The sequence below is a fragment of the Molothrus aeneus genome, chromosome 3 (genome assembly GCF_037042795.1).
Source record: "Molothrus aeneus isolate 106 chromosome 3, BPBGC_Maene_1.0, whole genome shotgun sequence".
NCBI lineage: Eukaryota > Metazoa > Chordata > Aves > Passeriformes > Icteridae > Molothrus > Molothrus aeneus.
The window spans coordinates 58,242,770-58,261,512 of record NC_089648.1 but is presented as its reverse complement, the minus strand read 5'-3'; the positions used below and the strand labels follow the sequence as shown (position 1 = coordinate 58,261,512).

Sequence of the window (18,743 nt, the reverse complement as noted above, 5' to 3'; positions counted from 1 at the left end):
GCTTATAAAAATTATGACATTAATCGAGCGTAAACCTGCCAGGAATTATTTAAAGTAGGAGTTTAAATGCAATAAACAACTCGAAGCCCCTTTCTGAAAATTGATAAAGAGCACAGGAAGAAAGACCAGTCAATAATTCTGTGCCTATTGGTTATTTCTTTAGATAGGTACTGAACATTATTAGGTAGGATACTGGGCTGAATTATTTGGTCTGACCATTACTCCTGTTCTTAGGCTCATAAGAGCTCTTTTCCCTTTAGAGAAGAAAGTTTGTCTATTTATTAAATTGGAGAGTCTTTCTCAGCTGAGGAATTGGCTGATAGTGTTTATCTGTGCTTGGTTTTTTATCTTCTATGCATGAGTATTATGGTCTTCTTGGGTCAGATGCTTTGGAATTGCTGATAAAAACACCAGAGAAATGACATTTCTGACTTCTACAACTAAAGTTACATGTCTCCTTAGCAAGGTGACTCTACACTGATATTCCCATTTTCAAAGAAAATGTATTTCCTTTACAGGGATGGAAGTAGGGAGCTGCAGAAAAACAGCATATCTGAACAGCTATCTCGACGATGTCCAAGATTTCATAGTTGTACCCGGTCCTGCAGCTCGCCTAAGACCTAATAATGTTCCAGATGAGTATTTCTCTTGTATGTAGTTGCTAAACTAACTTTCGTTATTGGGTTATATGTTTTTGTACTTTTCAAATACAAGCATAGGATCCGCATATTCCATTAGTAAACCTGAGTGCATGCCACTTAGCTACAGTCTGGACAATGATGAAGAGGAAATACTGAGTAGCGTGTGCACTTGTGTTTTTCAAGATCATTTGACTTTCCAAGTCTGAAAGTATATTTGAATTCCACATTTAAATACATGAAAACATTTATGGGCTGCCTCAGAATTACCAACTGCAAATGCCTCCTGCCTTGTGAATGGCATTCCTTCGAATAAGATCACCCGTGCACAAGACAGCCCAAAAATCCTTCCTGCATGTCTCACCTCATTTCCTAATTTATTAAGTTTTGCATAAATTTGCAAAATTTCTGTCTTAGAGAAATGTTAAATTGTTACTATCATTTATATATTATTTTGAGTATTCTGTTTCCTAGTTATAAAAAATTGGCCTAATGGCCTGACTCAGTAATTGGGTAAGCTGCAAGTAAACGTAAATAATAAAATGGAGTAAAAAATCAATGAATACTTACAGATTTTAAACTCTGATTTGTTAAGCAGTCTTATTTTAGGCAAACATTTAATCCCTACAATTTTTAGTACTTTTTAATGTTGAGTGCAGGAGCTTTCTTCATGTTTCATAGCATTTTTTTGAGGGTAGGTTGGGTTTTTTTCTGTTGAGATTATTGTTCTCTGTGCCCTTTAAGACTTGTAGACCTCAACCCCAGTGACTTTGTCTATTTACTTCACTGCTTGATGCTGTTCTAAACTGTTTTAAATGTTTACTTGGAGAACGTGGGAGTCAAATGCAGTGTCAGGTTCTCCCTGGAGAAGTTCAGGAAGAAGAGAAGTGGCGCATCTCCTCCTTTGGACATGTGCTCTGTTACAATGAAGGAGCATAGCTGTCTTTGTAGCATGGTGTGTATCTGTGCAGGAATTATGAATGGTTCTACTGCCAGGGTAATCCTTTAGGTACTTGAGTCAAGTGTTGGAGATCAGAGTCAGGACAGAGAACTGTGAAATGTAGTTGGTCCTGTGTTACACAAAATGCCAAGCTACATGATGTAATGGTCCCTTTTGGCTTAAGCCTAAGAGTCTGAAACTTAGCCAGCTGGTGCTTGGCTTTCTTTCTAAGGATAGCTGCTAAACAAAACTGCTGTCCTGGTAGTTGCATTTGTGTCTTTTTGTTTAAAGGCTTATTAGCAAAGAAAAATTCACCTTGATTAACACAGCCTTTAGTTGCTTTTTTTCTGAAAACTTACTTCTTGGTTTATTTTTCTAATTGTGGCTAATATAGTTTAAATGCAAGTATAGTTAACTTTTAACTCATAAATTTAACTAAAGTTTAACTAATATAGTTTCAACTTAAAGCTGTAAATAAGTAATCAAAGGGAAGAGAGGGCGAACTGAAATTTTATAAAAGCAATAGCTTGACAGTTTAGGAATTATCTTTCTCTATATGGTTTTCACTCTGAAAAAATAATTTCTTACGCCCAGAAATTTATTGAAACTTATAATTTGTATTACGTGATGGGAATGTTTTCATTTTACATCTGATCTTTTTAAACTTAGGTGACTAATACTTACATATGATTCTTCCAGTTAATTATGAAGGCATTGTCAGAAACCTCACGGTAAGGGTTGTTTTATTTGTTGCTCTAGCTTAATTTCTGTTGACATTTACAAGTATTTTATAGCATTAGCTGTTTGCTGGGCAACTTACATACTATATGTACTTTGATTCAGTGACAGGATGAGGGGACATAATCTTATACTGCACCAGGGAGGTTTAGGTTGGACATCTGGAAGAATTTTTTCTAGTCGACAGGGTGATGTTTAGTCATAGTTGTACTTGATGATCTCAGAGGTCTTTCCCAACCTAACGGATTTTGTGTGTGACCTTTGGTAAACAGCCACAATAACAAAAGTAGTTCCACACAGGGGAAGGTGAAATTTGAATAAGGTGACATGCAGCTATTGGGTTGTGCATTAACTAAAGCTTTGTGTTCATTTCCCTGTATTGTATTATGTGTATTGTGTTTTTCTTCCAACTGGAGAACTTGTGTATCTGGACCATAGTAGCTGAGGGCCACGTCAGTGTAAAGCTCAGCTCTATTGCCAGGACACACGCAGGATTTTCGTGCTCACACCTTTTTGATAAACAGCTTTGAGAGAGGATATTGAATTTTATTTTTCTGGGGGGGGATGTCAGTTGCAGTGTAACGAATTTGCTTTTTTGCTCTGTCCCTGGCTTCTGTTCTCATCCCTGCACTGTAATCTGTTTGCCTCTCATTTGTGCAAACACTGCTGTTGGTGAGAACAATGCTGTTTGTATAGATGACTTCAATGAAAATTTCCAATGTTACGGTAGAGATTTTGGTTTTTTTTCCTTTTTAAAATCATTAATGGATCTTGGTTCATAAAAAAGTTTATTTGTCCCTGTGTGATCAGCCTAAAAATCCTAAATATCTGTTACCTTCTCTATTACAGAACTGTAGACTTTTTGCATTGGACAATCTCTTATCACTTGTGAAAGTATCATGATGTTCATGTCTTAGTGTAATTCTTTATTAATTCTATGCAGTACAGTTTGGTTCTATACAACTGTAGGCTGTAAGAAAAAAAAAGCAAGTTTTGTCCATAATGCAATATTAAATATCTTTTAATAGCTATTGAATCCAAATCCAGTCAGTATTTGTGATTTAAGTATTCATTCATATGTCTCAGATCTTATGACTCCAAACCTGGTGGAGTTACATTGTTCTTAGTGGAAGTTATTACAGATCATTTTCAATTGATGTGCTTTTTAAGAACTGTGCATGACATAAAGTACACATTTCACCAAAATTTCCTTATGTTTTAATTTAAACATTGCAGTGCATAAAACCAAACCAGCCTTTCAAAGCTTATATGAAGCAGCTGCTGCCCAAGCGTTTCCATTATTCCTATAATGACCGGATTGAACCGCTGCACTTTTATTTAGACTCCCAGTGGCAGCTTGCTCGGTAAGTTTCAGTTCTCAGTACCCAACTGAACAACAAATAATTTATTGTTTTCTCTTCCAAGTGCTTAGAGTTCAGTGATAGCTGTTAGAGTGTGATATTCTTATTTGTTGTAGCAAAAGGACATTGCAAAGGAACAATGCATGCTTTTTTCTGCAGGTTTTGCTGGCCTGGAGAGGCTAAATTCTAAACCGGCAGCTATTCATATTCTGCCTGCTGGGTATGGAGGTAGTGGCAGGTTAGAAACTAAAGTCCTCACTCTCAGATGTTTGAGCACATCTTGCCATGCTGTTGGAATTTCCAAAGTGAGTTCATGAAAGCTGAGCATGTAAATAATTTCTAGGTTAAATCAGTCTTGTAAGTCATTGAACTTACTGAGTCCATGGTAGTTCATTACTTTATGTGTTTCGATTAAAGAATTTACAAGTCCCAGAACAGTGGTATCTGTTGTAATGGTATTAATTTTGAGCACCACAGTTATACTTCAGGGCTTTCATCATGGAAGAATTTTTCAGTGCACCTCTTCAATAAATCTTTTTGTGTAACACTATAGATATGTGCAAGTTGTGCAAATCAGGTTTGGGTTGATAGAACTGCGTGTTTACATAGTGTGTATGGACCTAGAACAGGTTGGATGTTTGTTTTTATTAGACTATAAGATTCTCATCTGAATGGTCTAAATTAGATTACTGTTTTTATTATAAAAATATTGAGAATATACTTAAAGTACTGTAAAGTTGTTACTCAAGTGACAGTGAAATGAAAATCTGTTAGCCTGAAATGAATTTTTTTTTTTCATATGTCATGTGCTTTGACTTTAAATGACTCTAATAGACACATGAAAATTCCAAAGGGGTAACATTTGCAGAGAAAATTACTATTCTGATTTTAAAGGCATTCTCTTCCCAAGCACTAAAGGCTTCTCATTCTCTATGGATAATCCTCTAAGTATCTTTTAACAGAGAAGTAAATATGTCATCACTGAATGTACTTTATGCCGATGTGATTTGTGAGTTATATAAACTGTGTATTTTTAATAGAAAACCACTTGAGATTAAAAGCTGCAAAGGTGGATTCCATGGCTCAGACAATCGCTTCCCCAATATGCAGGTAAGGTTTAAACTTATGTTAGCTCTTATTTTTAGTTTCCTCTGTTTCCAAATGCTGTGTTTGCTGGGTGTTGAGGTTTGTTTGTTGGTTTGTTTGATTGATTTAAGATCTGTGATATTATTCCATCTGCTGTTCAAGAAATAAAACATTTATAGGACTGATACTGTCATGTGCTGGATAACCCATAAAAATAAGGAGAGTCTTGAACTTTTCTTTAATGAGAAATGGGAAGAGATCATAGGAAAACATGAAATCTGATCCTCAGTTTCATCTAATTTTGGAAAGTCACTTAACCTATCCTCTGCTTTAGTTTCTGCTATCAATAAAACGAAAGCCACTATTCTTGATTTCAAAATTCTGTTTTCAGGATTAAAATCCACAAACCATTGTGAGGTACTTGGAACTATTACAGTGAATATGTGTAAACACTTTTAAAAGAAAAATCCATGTATTACATGGACTTTGTACGTCTTCTCATGAAACTTGTTTTCAATCATTTTCATTCATAAAAGCCTTTTTTTTTCATATGTTGTAGAGTTATATAATGTTGGCACCAAATTGTTTTTAAAAAAGTCTTAATCTTGTATCAATTTACGCTGCCTACCCATCAATTTACCCTTTATATTTCTTCCCTGATTTGACTATGGAAAACCTGCTGATAGTGTTTCTAGCAATGGGTTGCAATCAGCAAGCCATGTGGTGCCATATGTACTCCATCTCTCTCTGCTGCATTTTGACTGTGTAAATTTTTTTCAGTAGACTGAGTCTATTCAAACTTTTTTGCCACACTTGGGATTGTCAGTTCATAGCACCCCTAACAAGTCCTAAACCAGATATAATTTATCCTTTTTGTGGCTACCATTATAGCAGCATAACAGTATTTCATACTCTGTAACCAAAAACAACAGAAAGGAAGTAGCGTGTCCCTGCCTCATCTGGTTCAAATTAGGCTGGTTGAGTACATTAATAGCCTGCAGATTCTAGTATCAACAGTTGCAAAATAATGCCTGTGTTATGCTTTGATCTCAAAGAAAGGACTTAAGAGTTGAGTTTTAACCTCTGTTTTTGCCACACAGCTATGAAATCAACAATTGCATTGTTCACAAAGAGCTTGGAGATCTTGTCCAGGGGCATGCTATACAGTGTAAAACATCCATCACTCATTTGGTATCTTGATACCACAGATGTGTGCAATCTGTTTATCTTCATTAAAAATAAGCTGAATAACTGAGGACAAGTTTTAAAACAATGTTTTTGGCAGCAGTTGAGCTTAAGCATTTGTTGCCCTTTCCTCTTTGTTCATGCTGCAAACCCTGCAGTATGCTGGTGTAACATTTGTGTGGCTGCAGTGTAAAGTAGGTTGGGGAATTAAGCCAGAAGGAAAAGAGCCAGCAGGAAAAAAAAAGGAAAGGTTTTTGAGCTGGCAGCATTCCTGGATCAGGTCCAGTACAGCTTGGGAAGTGGTGCAAGAAGGAACAGCTGCAAACCAGGCATGGAAGCCTACGGTCCTACCATTGCTTAAACCACTTAAAGCATTGCTACCAACAGATGTTTTTAGAGCTCCATGTTAAAAGCTTCCAAATTGTTTACAGGATGTGATATGTGATGGTTACTTTGGATCAACATTTCCATTAACTCTTTTAAAGCATTTAAGAAAATACCTTTTAATTTCTTCAAAAGCAGAGAAGAGCAAGGGACATCATAAATGGCTAAAGGCAACAATGAGACAGAATTGGGTTTCCTAGTACTCTTCTACTATTTTTAAAAATTATTCTTGTACATCTACTTTTTTCAAAAAAGAAAAACACATGCTTTTGACTTGATACATACTGTGTTGGTAAAAAGGTTAAGATTCCAAGATTAAGTTCTTGGAAGAAAATGCCCTCTGAATATAAAGATAATTTTCATTTCAATTTGTCTTAAACAGAATTCCACTATACTTTTCTCTGTAAATCCTAGGCTATCTTTATTGGTTTTGGACCAGGATTCAAGTTTGGTACTCAAGTTGATCCATTTGAAAACATTGAAGTATACAATTTAATGTGTGGTAAGTACAATGGATGGGCGTCAGTTTTGTTCAGTAAAGTATAATATCTTTTGGGCATTGTAAATCTTCTAATAACAGATTGCTAAGCATCCTCAGAAACTCATGCTTAAGAGTTGCTGCTATTTTCACAAATCAGCTGTTTGTTTTTCTGAGAAAGGGCCATCTCTAAATGACTAACAGCAGTTTAGGATCTACTGGTCTGGCTACCTTGTCTATCTCTTTTTCACTGGTCCCACTGTGCATTCCTCTGGCTTTTCCAGAGCTGGTGCTCACTTGAGCACCAGAGCTTGACTCACCACTACTAAAAATAGCTACTTCAGAATCTCTCTATCATCATGAATGGAAACCTCCTTTCCTTCCTCTTTCAAACACAATGTTACTGTGACTCCTTATTCCTGTCTCCATTCTTCATTCTGTACTTCATGGTTTCTCCATAAGTCTGTCACTAGATCTACCACTTTCTGTTCATTTTTTCCCCTTGAGGTCCTCACCTGTTTTCCATTATTTCCTGCCTACTTCCCTGTCTGGTTTGAAACTATACTGCTTCTGGGAGAAGAAAAGTATACCAAAGAGTTTGATCCAGAAAATACTTAAGAGTACTGCAAATGCTTGAGATTGGTGGCTGTATTCAAGCGACTTGCTCAACATTGCAAGAAGACTAGTACCATCCTGAACACTAGCTAAGAATGTGTGTGGCCCCTTTTAAAGAGGTTACATTGCTTTTCTTCTTGGGTGTTATAAGCAGTAAGCAGTGAAGCTTTGACTCATCCATACTGGTAAGCACAATATAATTGGCTGTGTATTACAAGCTTTCTCCTCCTGTTAATATCACTTGAATTCTTTCATAGATTTGCTTGGTGTGAAGCCAGCCCCAAACAATGGAACTCATGGACGCCTAAACCATCTGTTAAAGCACCCTGTTTACACCCCACACCATCCCAAAGAAACCAGTCATCCTTCTGAATGCTCTGTGGTGGGAGAAAGAGCCTTTTCAGTGAGCCTTGGCTGCTCCTGCAGGACAGGGGTAAGCACTAAAATGGTTAAAGTTGTGGAGGCAGAAGTCTGTTGTATTTAAAGACTGAAACTTTGCATTCTCCAGATAGTTTTACAGTCCCTTACTATTGGTTTCAAAATCAACTCTTGCTTGGGGTTAATGAGTGCTATCCTGTAGTTGTGTATTAATTTTTTGCAGATTACTTATGTAAGTCACATTAATCTCTGAAGAGCCTGGAAAAAACCCACAGAAGCTTGATGGGGGAAGCATTCAGTTTTTGCTTGCCTCACTTAATTATGCTGAAATTTCTGTTCTGTGAATATCGTGTTTGGACTGTGATTTTCAAGCCTGTAGATTTGCTTGTGGCAAAACCAATTTGTTACTTCAAATTCCCTGTAGTTCCTCTCCAGTACATGTGTTCTGTGTATGTATAACTTGCAAGGCAGAAGTTACATTTAAGGGTGGTACCAATTCATAATGTGCTTTGTAGAATCTCACTGCTTTTCCTTTATAATTATAGGGCTTGCCAATAAGGGATTTTCATCAGCGTTTAAATCTTACTGATACAGAAGGTAAGAATTTCAAATAATAATATAAAATTAAAAAGCTAACAACAACAAAAACTTGTTAGTCATCAAACATTTTATGTTTTTAAACTTCTGAGCAACTCTCAAGTAAATGATGTGAAAATTCTTTGAAATACTTGCTGGAACTATGCTCCTGCCTGGAGAATTTGTGGATGCCTCACCCCTGGAAGTGTTAAAGGCTAGGTTGGATGGGGCTTTGAACAACCTTGTCTAGAGGAAGATTTCCCTGGTCTTGACCGGGTGGTTGAAACTAGATGGTCTTTTTGGTCTCTTACAGCCCGTACCATTCTATGATTCTCATGTTTTTGAATACAGTCCTCCTGAACCATTTGTTCTCAGGTAAATGTGTATCCTTACATGTGTGTCTTTATGGCATATGTGTTATCTGTTACTTATGACTTCTCTAGTACTGAAGTAATGAACATTCCAGAATGGGAAGCAAAAGTGTTGTATGAGCATTCCAGAATGGGAAGCAAAAGTGTTGTTACCCGATAGCAAATCAATGCAAATAATGATACCTGTAATGGCAGCATACTTTTAATGAGGCATAAGGAGTATTTTACATGTTTCTTATGTGGTCTTGAGTTGTTACTTCTTTTACTTATGCTTTATTTCCATTCATTGGACATACACGTGCCATGTTTAAGCTGCAGTTTGCAAGGCTGTTGATGTGCTCATGAGTCATAAAAGAAAATAAACTATTTTGAAACAAGTAACAGAAACAGGTAAAACAGCACATAAATAATGAAAACTGTAAGTCAAAATGGAACCTAGTCCCAGGTGCTAATGCCTTGATAGATGATATCAAGAGTATTAGGCTGCCAGAAATAGGCTGATAGAGACCTTGCCTTGTGTGTGTGTGTGTGTGTGTGTGTGTGTGTGTGTGTTCATGAAATCTATTTTCTATATTTGGCAACACCGCACTATAGCTCACTATTGTTGAGAACTGGACATAAATGACACTTACTGGCAGGGTCCAGTATTTGCTGCTTATCCAGAGCTAATTCAAGGCTTCTGTTGATTTGTGTAGTTTGTCCTGAAACAAATAGTGGATAGAGCTTTCTTGAATCTTTTCCACTAATGACAGGTCATGATTTTAAAACATGTCCCAGAACCCTTTTAAAGTAAGTCTTTCAGTATTGTAACACTCATGAGAGCAGCAAAATAAAATCCAGTTATAATGGTACAATGTGTTTTCTCCAAAGTGTGCCGGGGGTTTTGCTGAAACAGACTCTGAGTATCTCTGAGGACTTTGTTTACCTGGCTTTGAAGAAACTTGACAAGGCCAGACACAATAACATATTTCAGTTTTCTTTTGTAGAAACAGGAACTTAAGGCTCTAAACCTACATTTTTGAAGCAGTAGGATTTTGTCTTGAATTATCAGTGAGACCTGGTATAGCCCTGTTTTAACAGTAATAATTTCATTATGAATTGTATTGATTAAGAACTAATCAGATATTAAAGCATTTCACAGATGAAAGAATTCTAGTAAACAGCCTAGAAGTGCCTTAAGACTGTATAGAGTTTATTAGTTACTTCAGTTTGCATGTTCTCTCATGATTGTCGCAACTTGACAGTCTGTAAGGACAAAAAATTATAACTGCATTTTTACTTTAATGAAAAAAATATGAATTGTTTTTCCCTCATGGGTGGAGAAGTAACTGTCATAATCTTCACATTTTTTGGTACTGTGGAAAAAACCCTGCACATTATTGCTCAATTTCTTTCCCCATGTAATACACTTGCCTTAAAACTGCATAATTATTTGTGGATGGTGAGGACCTATTTAATGGATGATATACTTTGACACCGTCTTTATAATTTTAGTCATGTAATGATTGAAAATACTTGAATTTTCAAAGGCAAATAGTGAGCCCTTGCACAGCTGAAAATCCAATCCAATATGTCACTGTATTGTTTACTTAGACCTCTGTATTTCCTAGTCTTTTAAATGCATTTTTACATACAACGATGTGGTATCTACTGAAATAGTAATTTCAAATCACCAGAATTGGTTTCTCTCCCATCTAACTGTTACATAAAAGCAGATTCCACATTTTTAAATTGAAACATAAAATCAACTAAGACTTTAACCTTGCGACTTGAATTTATCTTCTGTTTTTAACAGCAAAAGGTTTTAGTTCAAATAGAAGCTTAATTTGTACATAAGCTTTCCACATGTTTTGTAGTACAAGTTTAAATAATTTTTAATGACTTCATCACTTAATTTATTGTCTAGTATAGAAACTATGCCTTTGATATAATAATGAAAATTTTTTATCCCATTTCTGTGACTTCTGTTTGCTTGGCAATTGAAAATTAAGCCAGCCTTAGGTGTATAAAGGAGGAGGGTATTTAACAACTAGTATTAATTGAAAAGCAATAAGCACTATTTTTGTTGCAGTTAAGAAGACAGAGAAACTTAATTTACCCTACGGAAGGCCCAGGGTTCTGCAGAAAAAACATAATTACTGCCTCCTTTACCAATACCGCTACGTGAGTGGGTACAGCAGGGACTACAGGATGGCTCTGTGGAGCACGTACACTGTTGGCAGAGATGTAAGTATAAGAAAGATTAGAAGCAGCCTTGAAAAGTAAAAATCTAGAGTGTCAGTTATTCCTGAAATCTTCTTATATCTGCTCATGATAAGAGTCACCGTGTTGGTGGATTCACCATCTGCAGAGGTGTTCAGGAAAGGACTGGGTTTGGCACTTAGTGCCATAGTCTAGTTGACAAGGTGATGGTCAGTCAATGACTGGACTCAATTATCTTAGAGGTCTTTTTCCAGTTGAAATGGGTCTGTGATATTATCTCCCAGGGAACTAAGCTGAACCACATAAGATATAAAGTGGAAATTTGTGTGAGGTTTGCTATGCCAATAAGGATTGGCTTTGACTATTCCATTTCTCAGAGTGAAACAGTTTTGCCCGCAGATTGAGCAGATCCACCGGGAAGTGAGGAGTCCATTGCCATTGGTATAGAAACCTATATAGGAGAATGCACTGGTAGCATAGTTCTGCTATAGCAGTCCACAGCAGTGCTACAGCAGTGCTGTCCTTAAAACTGGCCTCAATGTGGGTTTCATAGTCTTAAAGCAGTTTGTAATGTGGCAGGATCCTTTTAAAAAAGTAATCTCAGGACCATCTTGAACTGTTCATGCCCTGATATGATCCTTTTCTCAGAATATAATCCTGACTGGGGAAAAAAAGAGATCAGTGAAAATAAAGCTGGTCTTTGTGGTCCTGAACCCTATGCTTAAGATATACCTATTCAGAGTAGAGCACTGATCTGATGAATGAAAGATTTTTCAATTTGGCCTTTCCCATTCACAGAAAATTTAGAAGCCAGATCATGCTTAAAAGGAATTAGGATAGTAGAGAATAATTTTAAATTTGATTATCTGGGAATCATAGGTTTTAGATAATGACTTATAATTAAATTTAGCTAAACTTTGGGAAAATTTATTTGATCCTAAATATTTTGAGGGTAGTGGCATGAAGCAACAAGTTACTTTAACAAGTGGCCCACACATCTATCTGTCAATTATGTGAGGCTGTCTATCTGTCAGTAAATCAGGTTGTCTTAAATGAGGACCTCTAGATTATCTTTTAGAAGATGTAATAATTGAATAAAGTGCTGCAGTTCTGTTCATTTCTAAGGTATATGAAGTGATGGGAGGTCTTGTTTTCCACTGGCATAAGAGGAACAATTCTTGCATCTTAATTAAGTCCTTCACACTCTTAAAGGCAGCTGCAGCCAAATATTTAGAATTCTGCAGTCCCTCATACCAAGAGAATTATTGTAAGTTGTAAGCTTTCACAATGATACTTATTGTAAGCTTTCACAACGATACTTTCTTCTTGTTCAATAGGACAAATGGATTTCTTCTACAGGAGCTGCCTCCAACTGTTTACATAAAGATGTTCGTATTTCACAGAATCATAACCAGACCTGTTTGTTTTACAACAATCATCCTCGCCTAACTTACGGATTTCTTGCTCCTCCAAGTAAGTACTTTGTCTTCATTGTATAGTATGTCTGATGTACATGGTTTGTAATGTAGCAGGTGTAGTCTTTTGTAGGTGTTCTTGATACCTAATCAGAATTAAAGCAGTAGTTGCTGAATTGTTGCAGTTCACTTCAGCATAGGAGAAAGGAAAACACTTTAGATGCTTCAGCAGTTGGTGGGTTGTCCAAGGTCACTTAGTACTTCCCAGAAGTTTTGAAGCACTTATCATGCTTCTAAAGTGGCGTCTCACAGAAGAAACTGGGAAGGACATATAGACATTGAGTAAAGTCCAGCAAGCTGGTAAAATGCAAATTCACTCTGTATACATGGATAAATTGTTTGTGAACTGTTGCTGACCTGATATGGAAGTATTTTATTTACTCTACTCATTGAATACCAAGTAGCAGGTTATTTAAACATCCACATCAAACATAGTTTGCAAAGTTTCAACAGAATCCTATATTTAAGCCTAGATTCTGCAGTCAGGGAAAGTTGGCCTGACATTCATGAATTTTATTTCTCTCACCACAATTCAGAAGCCTATCCTGATATTTTTAAATCTCATGAAATTTGCCAACTGTATATCTGACAAGTGTAATTGCTGCTGCTACTAAATTTATTTATTTTAGGTGGAATCTGGAAGGTACTGAAAGTCGACACTTACACCCACACCAGTTTTGGAAAATGAAGTTAGGTCAGCTCCATCCCAATGTTAATACACTGATCACTAAAAGCATGAAAATGCAAGTTTAAAGTAAAAAATCCGTGAAATTAATTGACCTTTTTTTGTTTCAGATTTTATGACAGATGCAAAGAAACCTCACTATGATGCCTTGCTTACCAGCAACATTGTGCCAATGTATCCTGAATTTAAAGGTATTTTATTTGTATGCCTATTTTATGTCCATAGTTGAATAGAAAACTGCTGGTGTTGTGCTGGCTTCTAAACCATGCATATAACCCCTGGTTCCTGGGAGAGAGGGAAGATGAGATGGTTGGCTGAGAGAAAATAAATATATTCCTGGTGAAAAAGAAGGATAACTGTGGTACTTCTCCTGGAAAATAGGAGATATCCTGTTTTGTAATGGAGTACTGTTCAATTCTTAATTGTAAATTAAAATATTATATAGATTATGTCGGGTTCGGCTGTCTGTCTCTGCCCCGACACGAGTAGTGTGGTTCTTGGGTGGCACGCGTTTTAAAGGATGAGTCTGGACTCTTCAGCTTTTCGGTCTTCAGGTTGTTTATTATTTCTTATCTACAAAATTTTCTGTCTGCTCAACAGAGGTCTGATCTGCAAGCAGTCACAGGCACTCTCTGACCACCCACGGGGCGGTCATGTCTTTTTATACTAATATCTACGTACACAATATTTACCTTTATTTCCCAATGCTTTTCACCCATGTTGGCAAGTGCACCTTCACCATAAACCAATCCCCAAATGCCAACATCACCACAGGAGATGGAGGACAAGAAGAAGGAAGAAGAAGGACAAGACACGCCCTGATCCCTCCATCTTGTCTCCATAACCCCCCTGTACCCAAAAAACCTTAAAATCTATATTTCACTTTCTAAATGTGTCTATTTTACACCTTATACTCTAAAGTGATTCTCTTGTCCTCAAACTCTTGTTATTTCTGTGGATGGATCAAAATCAAGCCACCAGACACTCTTGGCAACATTCCAGGATTTTCGAGACCCCCAAGGGTTCTCCTGGCATCTCTGAACATCAGGAATGATGTGCTGAGATCCCACAAGATTAGATATGTCAGGACATGGTGCAGTGGATGCTGCTGCCCACTTATATGCAACCTTTAACAACAGCAAACACCTGTAGAATTTGTTTTCCTAGCTTATCATGTCTGTCTATACTCCACTGAATACTCTGCAGAGTTGTATTAGCAGCTTCTATTGTGAAGATTGTTTCCTGATTCCATTACTGTGTTTCAGTGTTATGGAACTACTTCCATCAACACCTCCTGCCTGAATATGCTGCAGCCAGGAATGGTGTCAATGTAGTCAGTGGTCCAGTGTTTGATTATGACTCTGATGGGCTCTATGATACCCCAGAAAAGTTGAAAAGGTGAGAACCTTTCACATTCGAATTCTTTGTTTCTTTCCTCCAATACTGGTCTGTTAGTAATTATCCTTCTTCAGAAAGACACGCAAAAGTTCAGAAAGAAGGAACAAGCCTGAAGAGAAAAATGCACCTTCAAAATGTGTCATCCTAAAACTAAAGGTAGAGTTTAAGAGAAGCTGTTGTGTGTGGAATGATGTCTACCAGCCTGAAAACTTAGGACATTGCCATTGCCTCTAGCAGAGGACAAGGCAAGGAAGGGCTTATCCCTGCTGACATGGTTGATACTCCTTGAGCTGGCAGTGTTCTACTACAAGTTGTGGGTTACACCAATTAGCAAAATTGCCTCAAGCTAGCAGGCAGAGAGGTTCCTGGACTTGGGCTGAACTCTTCATCTCCTCTGGAGTTTTACACATTTTTGTGGCAAATCAATTTGTTATACCTCATCAAACTTGTTATTTAGTCTACAAGCCAAACTTGATTTTAAAAAATAGTGGTTTGGAATTTTCCTTCCAGACCTAAGTTTTCCTTGGACAAAATAGGTGAATTGATAAAATTGAATATAGCTGAATGTTGTAATTTGATCTTTGTGAAAGTATGATTTGGTGGATTTACAGAGAGATCTTTTGTATTTCAGATACCGTGGTAATTCAGAAGTTCTAGTTCCAACTCACTTCTTCATTGTGCTGACTAGCTGTAAAAATACTTCTGAAACTCCTCTGGAGTGTGAAGGTTCTCTAGATGCCTTGTCTTTCATTGTACCTCACAGAGAAGACAACAGTGAAAGCTGTGCAGTAAGTAGTCTGTTTGGCCCTCATAAACTTCTGAAGTCGGGCTGGAGTTTGTTTTGTTGGATATCAGTAATTAACTGGTTAAAGCCTTTGAAAATGGTACAGTCTACATGCCCATCTTGAGAGAGAAGACAATATTTTTGCAAACAGAATTATGTCAAAGTCTGTGAATATCATCAAATGGGAAAATAGATCTGTTCAAAGAACAAAGCTTAGAGCTAGCAAAGTGGGGTCAGAGTATGCAGAGAGCATGAATGTGATACATACAGAGACTTCTGTAATGCAACTATTCAGTCTAGAGCTGAGAAGGATTAAGAGCTTCTAAGAGGAGTCACCCAGAATAAAAGGTCAGTGCTAAGGCCAAATGCATTCCCAGAAGGAGAAAACACAGATGTTTCTGAAGAGCACTGGTTGCTTCTAGTTCAGGTACCTTGGCATTGTGGTGAGAACACACAAAACTACACTCCATATACGCCAGAAAAAAAGTGTGGAAAGTGTGTAGACCAATCCTGCAGCAAGGAATTAGAGCCAGACACAGTTCTCAGAATATTTTTATCATACTGATGGTAGATAAATTGTCATTCCCCATTATCACCAACTGGTGCAGCTACAGGTTTTGTATACTTGAGGTGGGAACAGCAAGAACTAAATTCAGACAAGCTTCTAACTATGTATAATCCTTGCATGCTCTGTTTGTTAGATGCTTGCCAACAGTTATTGATTTCTGCATTTATAAAACATCAAAATGTCTTTTTTTAGTAGATTAAATGCATCTCAGGAGAAAAAAAGAAGTTTTACAGCCCCCTTTTTTTTTTCCTCCTGTGTCCCAATAGGATGGCAAGTCTGAGTCCATGTGGGTTGAAGAGAGAATGAAGTTTCATACAGCTCGGATCAGAGATATAGAATTAATTACTGGACTCAGCTTCTATCAAGATGGAAAACAGCCAATATCTGACATTTTACAGTTAAAAACATATTTGCCAACTTTTGAGACAGTCTGATTTTTCCTATGGAAGGTTTTTATTCATGTCACAACTGATTTGTAAATAGACATTTTTTTAATTACCAAAACCTTTTTTTAAAAAATAAGCTGGAACTTTTATTGAGAACTCTTGACCAAATTGCCAGTAGAGAGGAGAGTGGGTGCCATATTTGTATCTCAGGGACTCCTGATGGACTATGCTTGTGACACAGGATGGCAGCGCCTGTCATTCCCACTTGGATGTGGTGGAACCATGTCCATTATCATGCTAAGATCATTTGGTCATCATAGTCATAGACACGAACACAAATGTTATCTTTGATATGCACTGGAGAGGGAGAATTTTATAAAGCATAGTTTATGATCAGCATTCTACTTTCAAAATGCAGGCAATTAGCAAATACCGTTCTGGGAAAGAACTGCAGTCTTGGTGACCATTGAAATCTAAACAACAACACTCTTCTCACTCCAGTTTTCCTTGAAGTGTGAATTGCACTCTGAGCTTTTGGTGTCATAAAACAATGCAGCGTTGTGGTGTAAGAAGCTATACTGGGGTCAGTAGGACCAGTAATTAAACCTTCCCCCACGTGGAAGAGATGCCTGGCTACAGGAGTTCCGTGGGCTGGGAAGCCTCAGCATGTTGCTGCCCTCTGATGGCTCCAACACTGACAGAGAATTGGATGCACAGTTCACGTGTTGTACATGCATCCTTGGAACAGGTGGGTGTAGGATGCATCAAGTCACCTTAAAATGAGCAGAATTTACATCAGGAATATGTTTGAGCTCCCAGAAGTAATTATCTTACTTCAAGCTAAACTTAGATTTGATGAAAAATTTTGCATTATTGAAGTAAAAATGTGTTTCTCTGTTTAGTACATGTTTTTGTCAGCTGTGGTTTTGAAATCCCATTTTTGAATGCAGATGCTGTCAGAGATGCAAATTTTGAAGAAGCATGTAATGACCTTTCTTGGAAGCTTTCAGGCTACACAAAACAGCTGCTACAGGCACTCAGGCACGTAGGAACTCCCTCCTTTTCCAGTACACATATTATCACCTTTGTAATTCTCCCACACTCTAAAGCGGATGACCCAAAATTGGCTCTCTTATGTATAACATTCAGCATGGCCAATTTCACATTTATGGTCTTCTCATTTAAAAAGGAGAAAATACATCACGCACAAGTATGTCAGAAGAATGAAGAGCCTGTAACTGAGCAGAGAGGCATTTGACCTTATAACTTGGCCAGGACATGTTGAAGGCTGGATTCAGAGCCTGCTGAAGTCAGAGGAAGCTTTTCCATAAACTTCAGTTTGAGTGGGCTGAAGTTCTGGGACCATTTTTTCTTTTAACCAAGCATATTTTCTTGATCTTATGTTACAAGCATGATTTTTTTTTTATCAAGTAGTTTCACTGTGTGAAATCTAAATGTGTTGTAGCAACCTCACATTATGATAGAACTGTGACAGCATTATTCAGTGTAACTGCTTTGTAATGTTGCCTGTGACCAATAAACCCATCAGAAGTACTATGCTGCTTGTGACCCTTTCTGTACCAAATGCTACCAACTGGTAAAATTATAGAGCACAATTTCACTTTTTTAGGGGGGCAGAAGGAATGGGAGGAATGGGAGTTGCTTCATTCTTTGCTCAATAAATTGAAGATAATTTCTCCATCTGTAACATTAGTTACATTTATTATTAGGAGAGGTAGGTAGGAAGAAAGATGGTCAAGGTATTAAGGTGTTGTTGTTGTTTTTTACAACTGGTACTGTCTCCTGAATACAAATAGATATGTTGACACCTTAAGGTGATGCCAGTTTCCATTCAGAGGCAGGGCCAGCCTAGCTCCTGGATAAAAATGGAACCAGTGTGTCTTCAAGCATGTGACTTCTGGTTTGACCTTTGATTTTGGAATGGAGAGCAGTTGTGAAAGCTATTATGGTCATCAAGACAGGGCAGGAGCTAAGTGAGGTTTGGAATGTGCCTTTGCCAGAAATTGACAAGTCAAATTGACAATGAAGAGACTTATTCTCATTTAATGTTAAGTGTAAATATTTCTGCTTATTTAATTTCTTCTTTGATTTTTAAAGACATTTGTAATGGTGGTGTCAGAGCATATGAATAAATGCTGGTGCTAGTCCTGGTGTCCTGGGGCTAGTCCTACCCCAGGATGACAGATACTAGGTTGTCCTTTTGAAGCCTGATGGGACCCAAGGAGCATCCTACAGTCACCAGCAAACTCTGTTCAGAAAAACTTTACAGCTTCATTTGCCTGGATGTAAAATGTTTTCTGTTTCAGCCGGTGTATGGTGTCAGAGCTTGTCCTGGTTCCATCCAGGACAGGGTTAATTTTTGCAGTAGCCAGGAGAGGCATGACCAGAACTGTGAGGTTATTCTATAGCACCTAACACCATATACAGGGGGTGGGAGGGAGGTTGGGTTCCTTCCTGCTGTCTGGTGGTGGGGA

At 37.5% G+C, this 18,743-nt stretch overlaps 1 protein-coding gene across 1 annotated transcript in view; it reads left to right on the top strand.

Moving 5' to 3' along the window:
• ENPP1 (ectonucleotide pyrophosphatase/phosphodiesterase 1) overlaps nt 1-17,807 on the top strand; it is a 53,683-nt gene extending 35,876 nt beyond the window's left edge. The window contains exons 13-25 of the mRNA XM_066547003.1: nt 519-650; nt 2,278-2,309; nt 3,553-3,680; nt 4,718-4,787; nt 6,747-6,834; nt 7,683-7,858; nt 8,349-8,400; nt 10,822-10,976; nt 12,290-12,425; nt 13,223-13,303; nt 14,378-14,510; nt 15,142-15,298; nt 16,129-17,807. Of these exons, the coding sequence (XP_066403100.1) occupies nt 519-650; nt 2,278-2,309; nt 3,553-3,680; nt 4,718-4,787; nt 6,747-6,834; nt 7,683-7,858; nt 8,349-8,400; nt 10,822-10,976; nt 12,290-12,425; nt 13,223-13,303; nt 14,378-14,510; nt 15,142-15,298; nt 16,129-16,296 (1,508 nt within the window). The 3' untranslated portion in view covers nt 16,297-17,807. The remainder of the gene's footprint in view (nt 1-518; nt 651-2,277; nt 2,310-3,552; nt 3,681-4,717; nt 4,788-6,746; nt 6,835-7,682; nt 7,859-8,348; nt 8,401-10,821; nt 10,977-12,289; nt 12,426-13,222; nt 13,304-14,377; nt 14,511-15,141; nt 15,299-16,128) is intronic.
• Nucleotides 17,808-18,743: the final 936 nt, after the last annotated feature.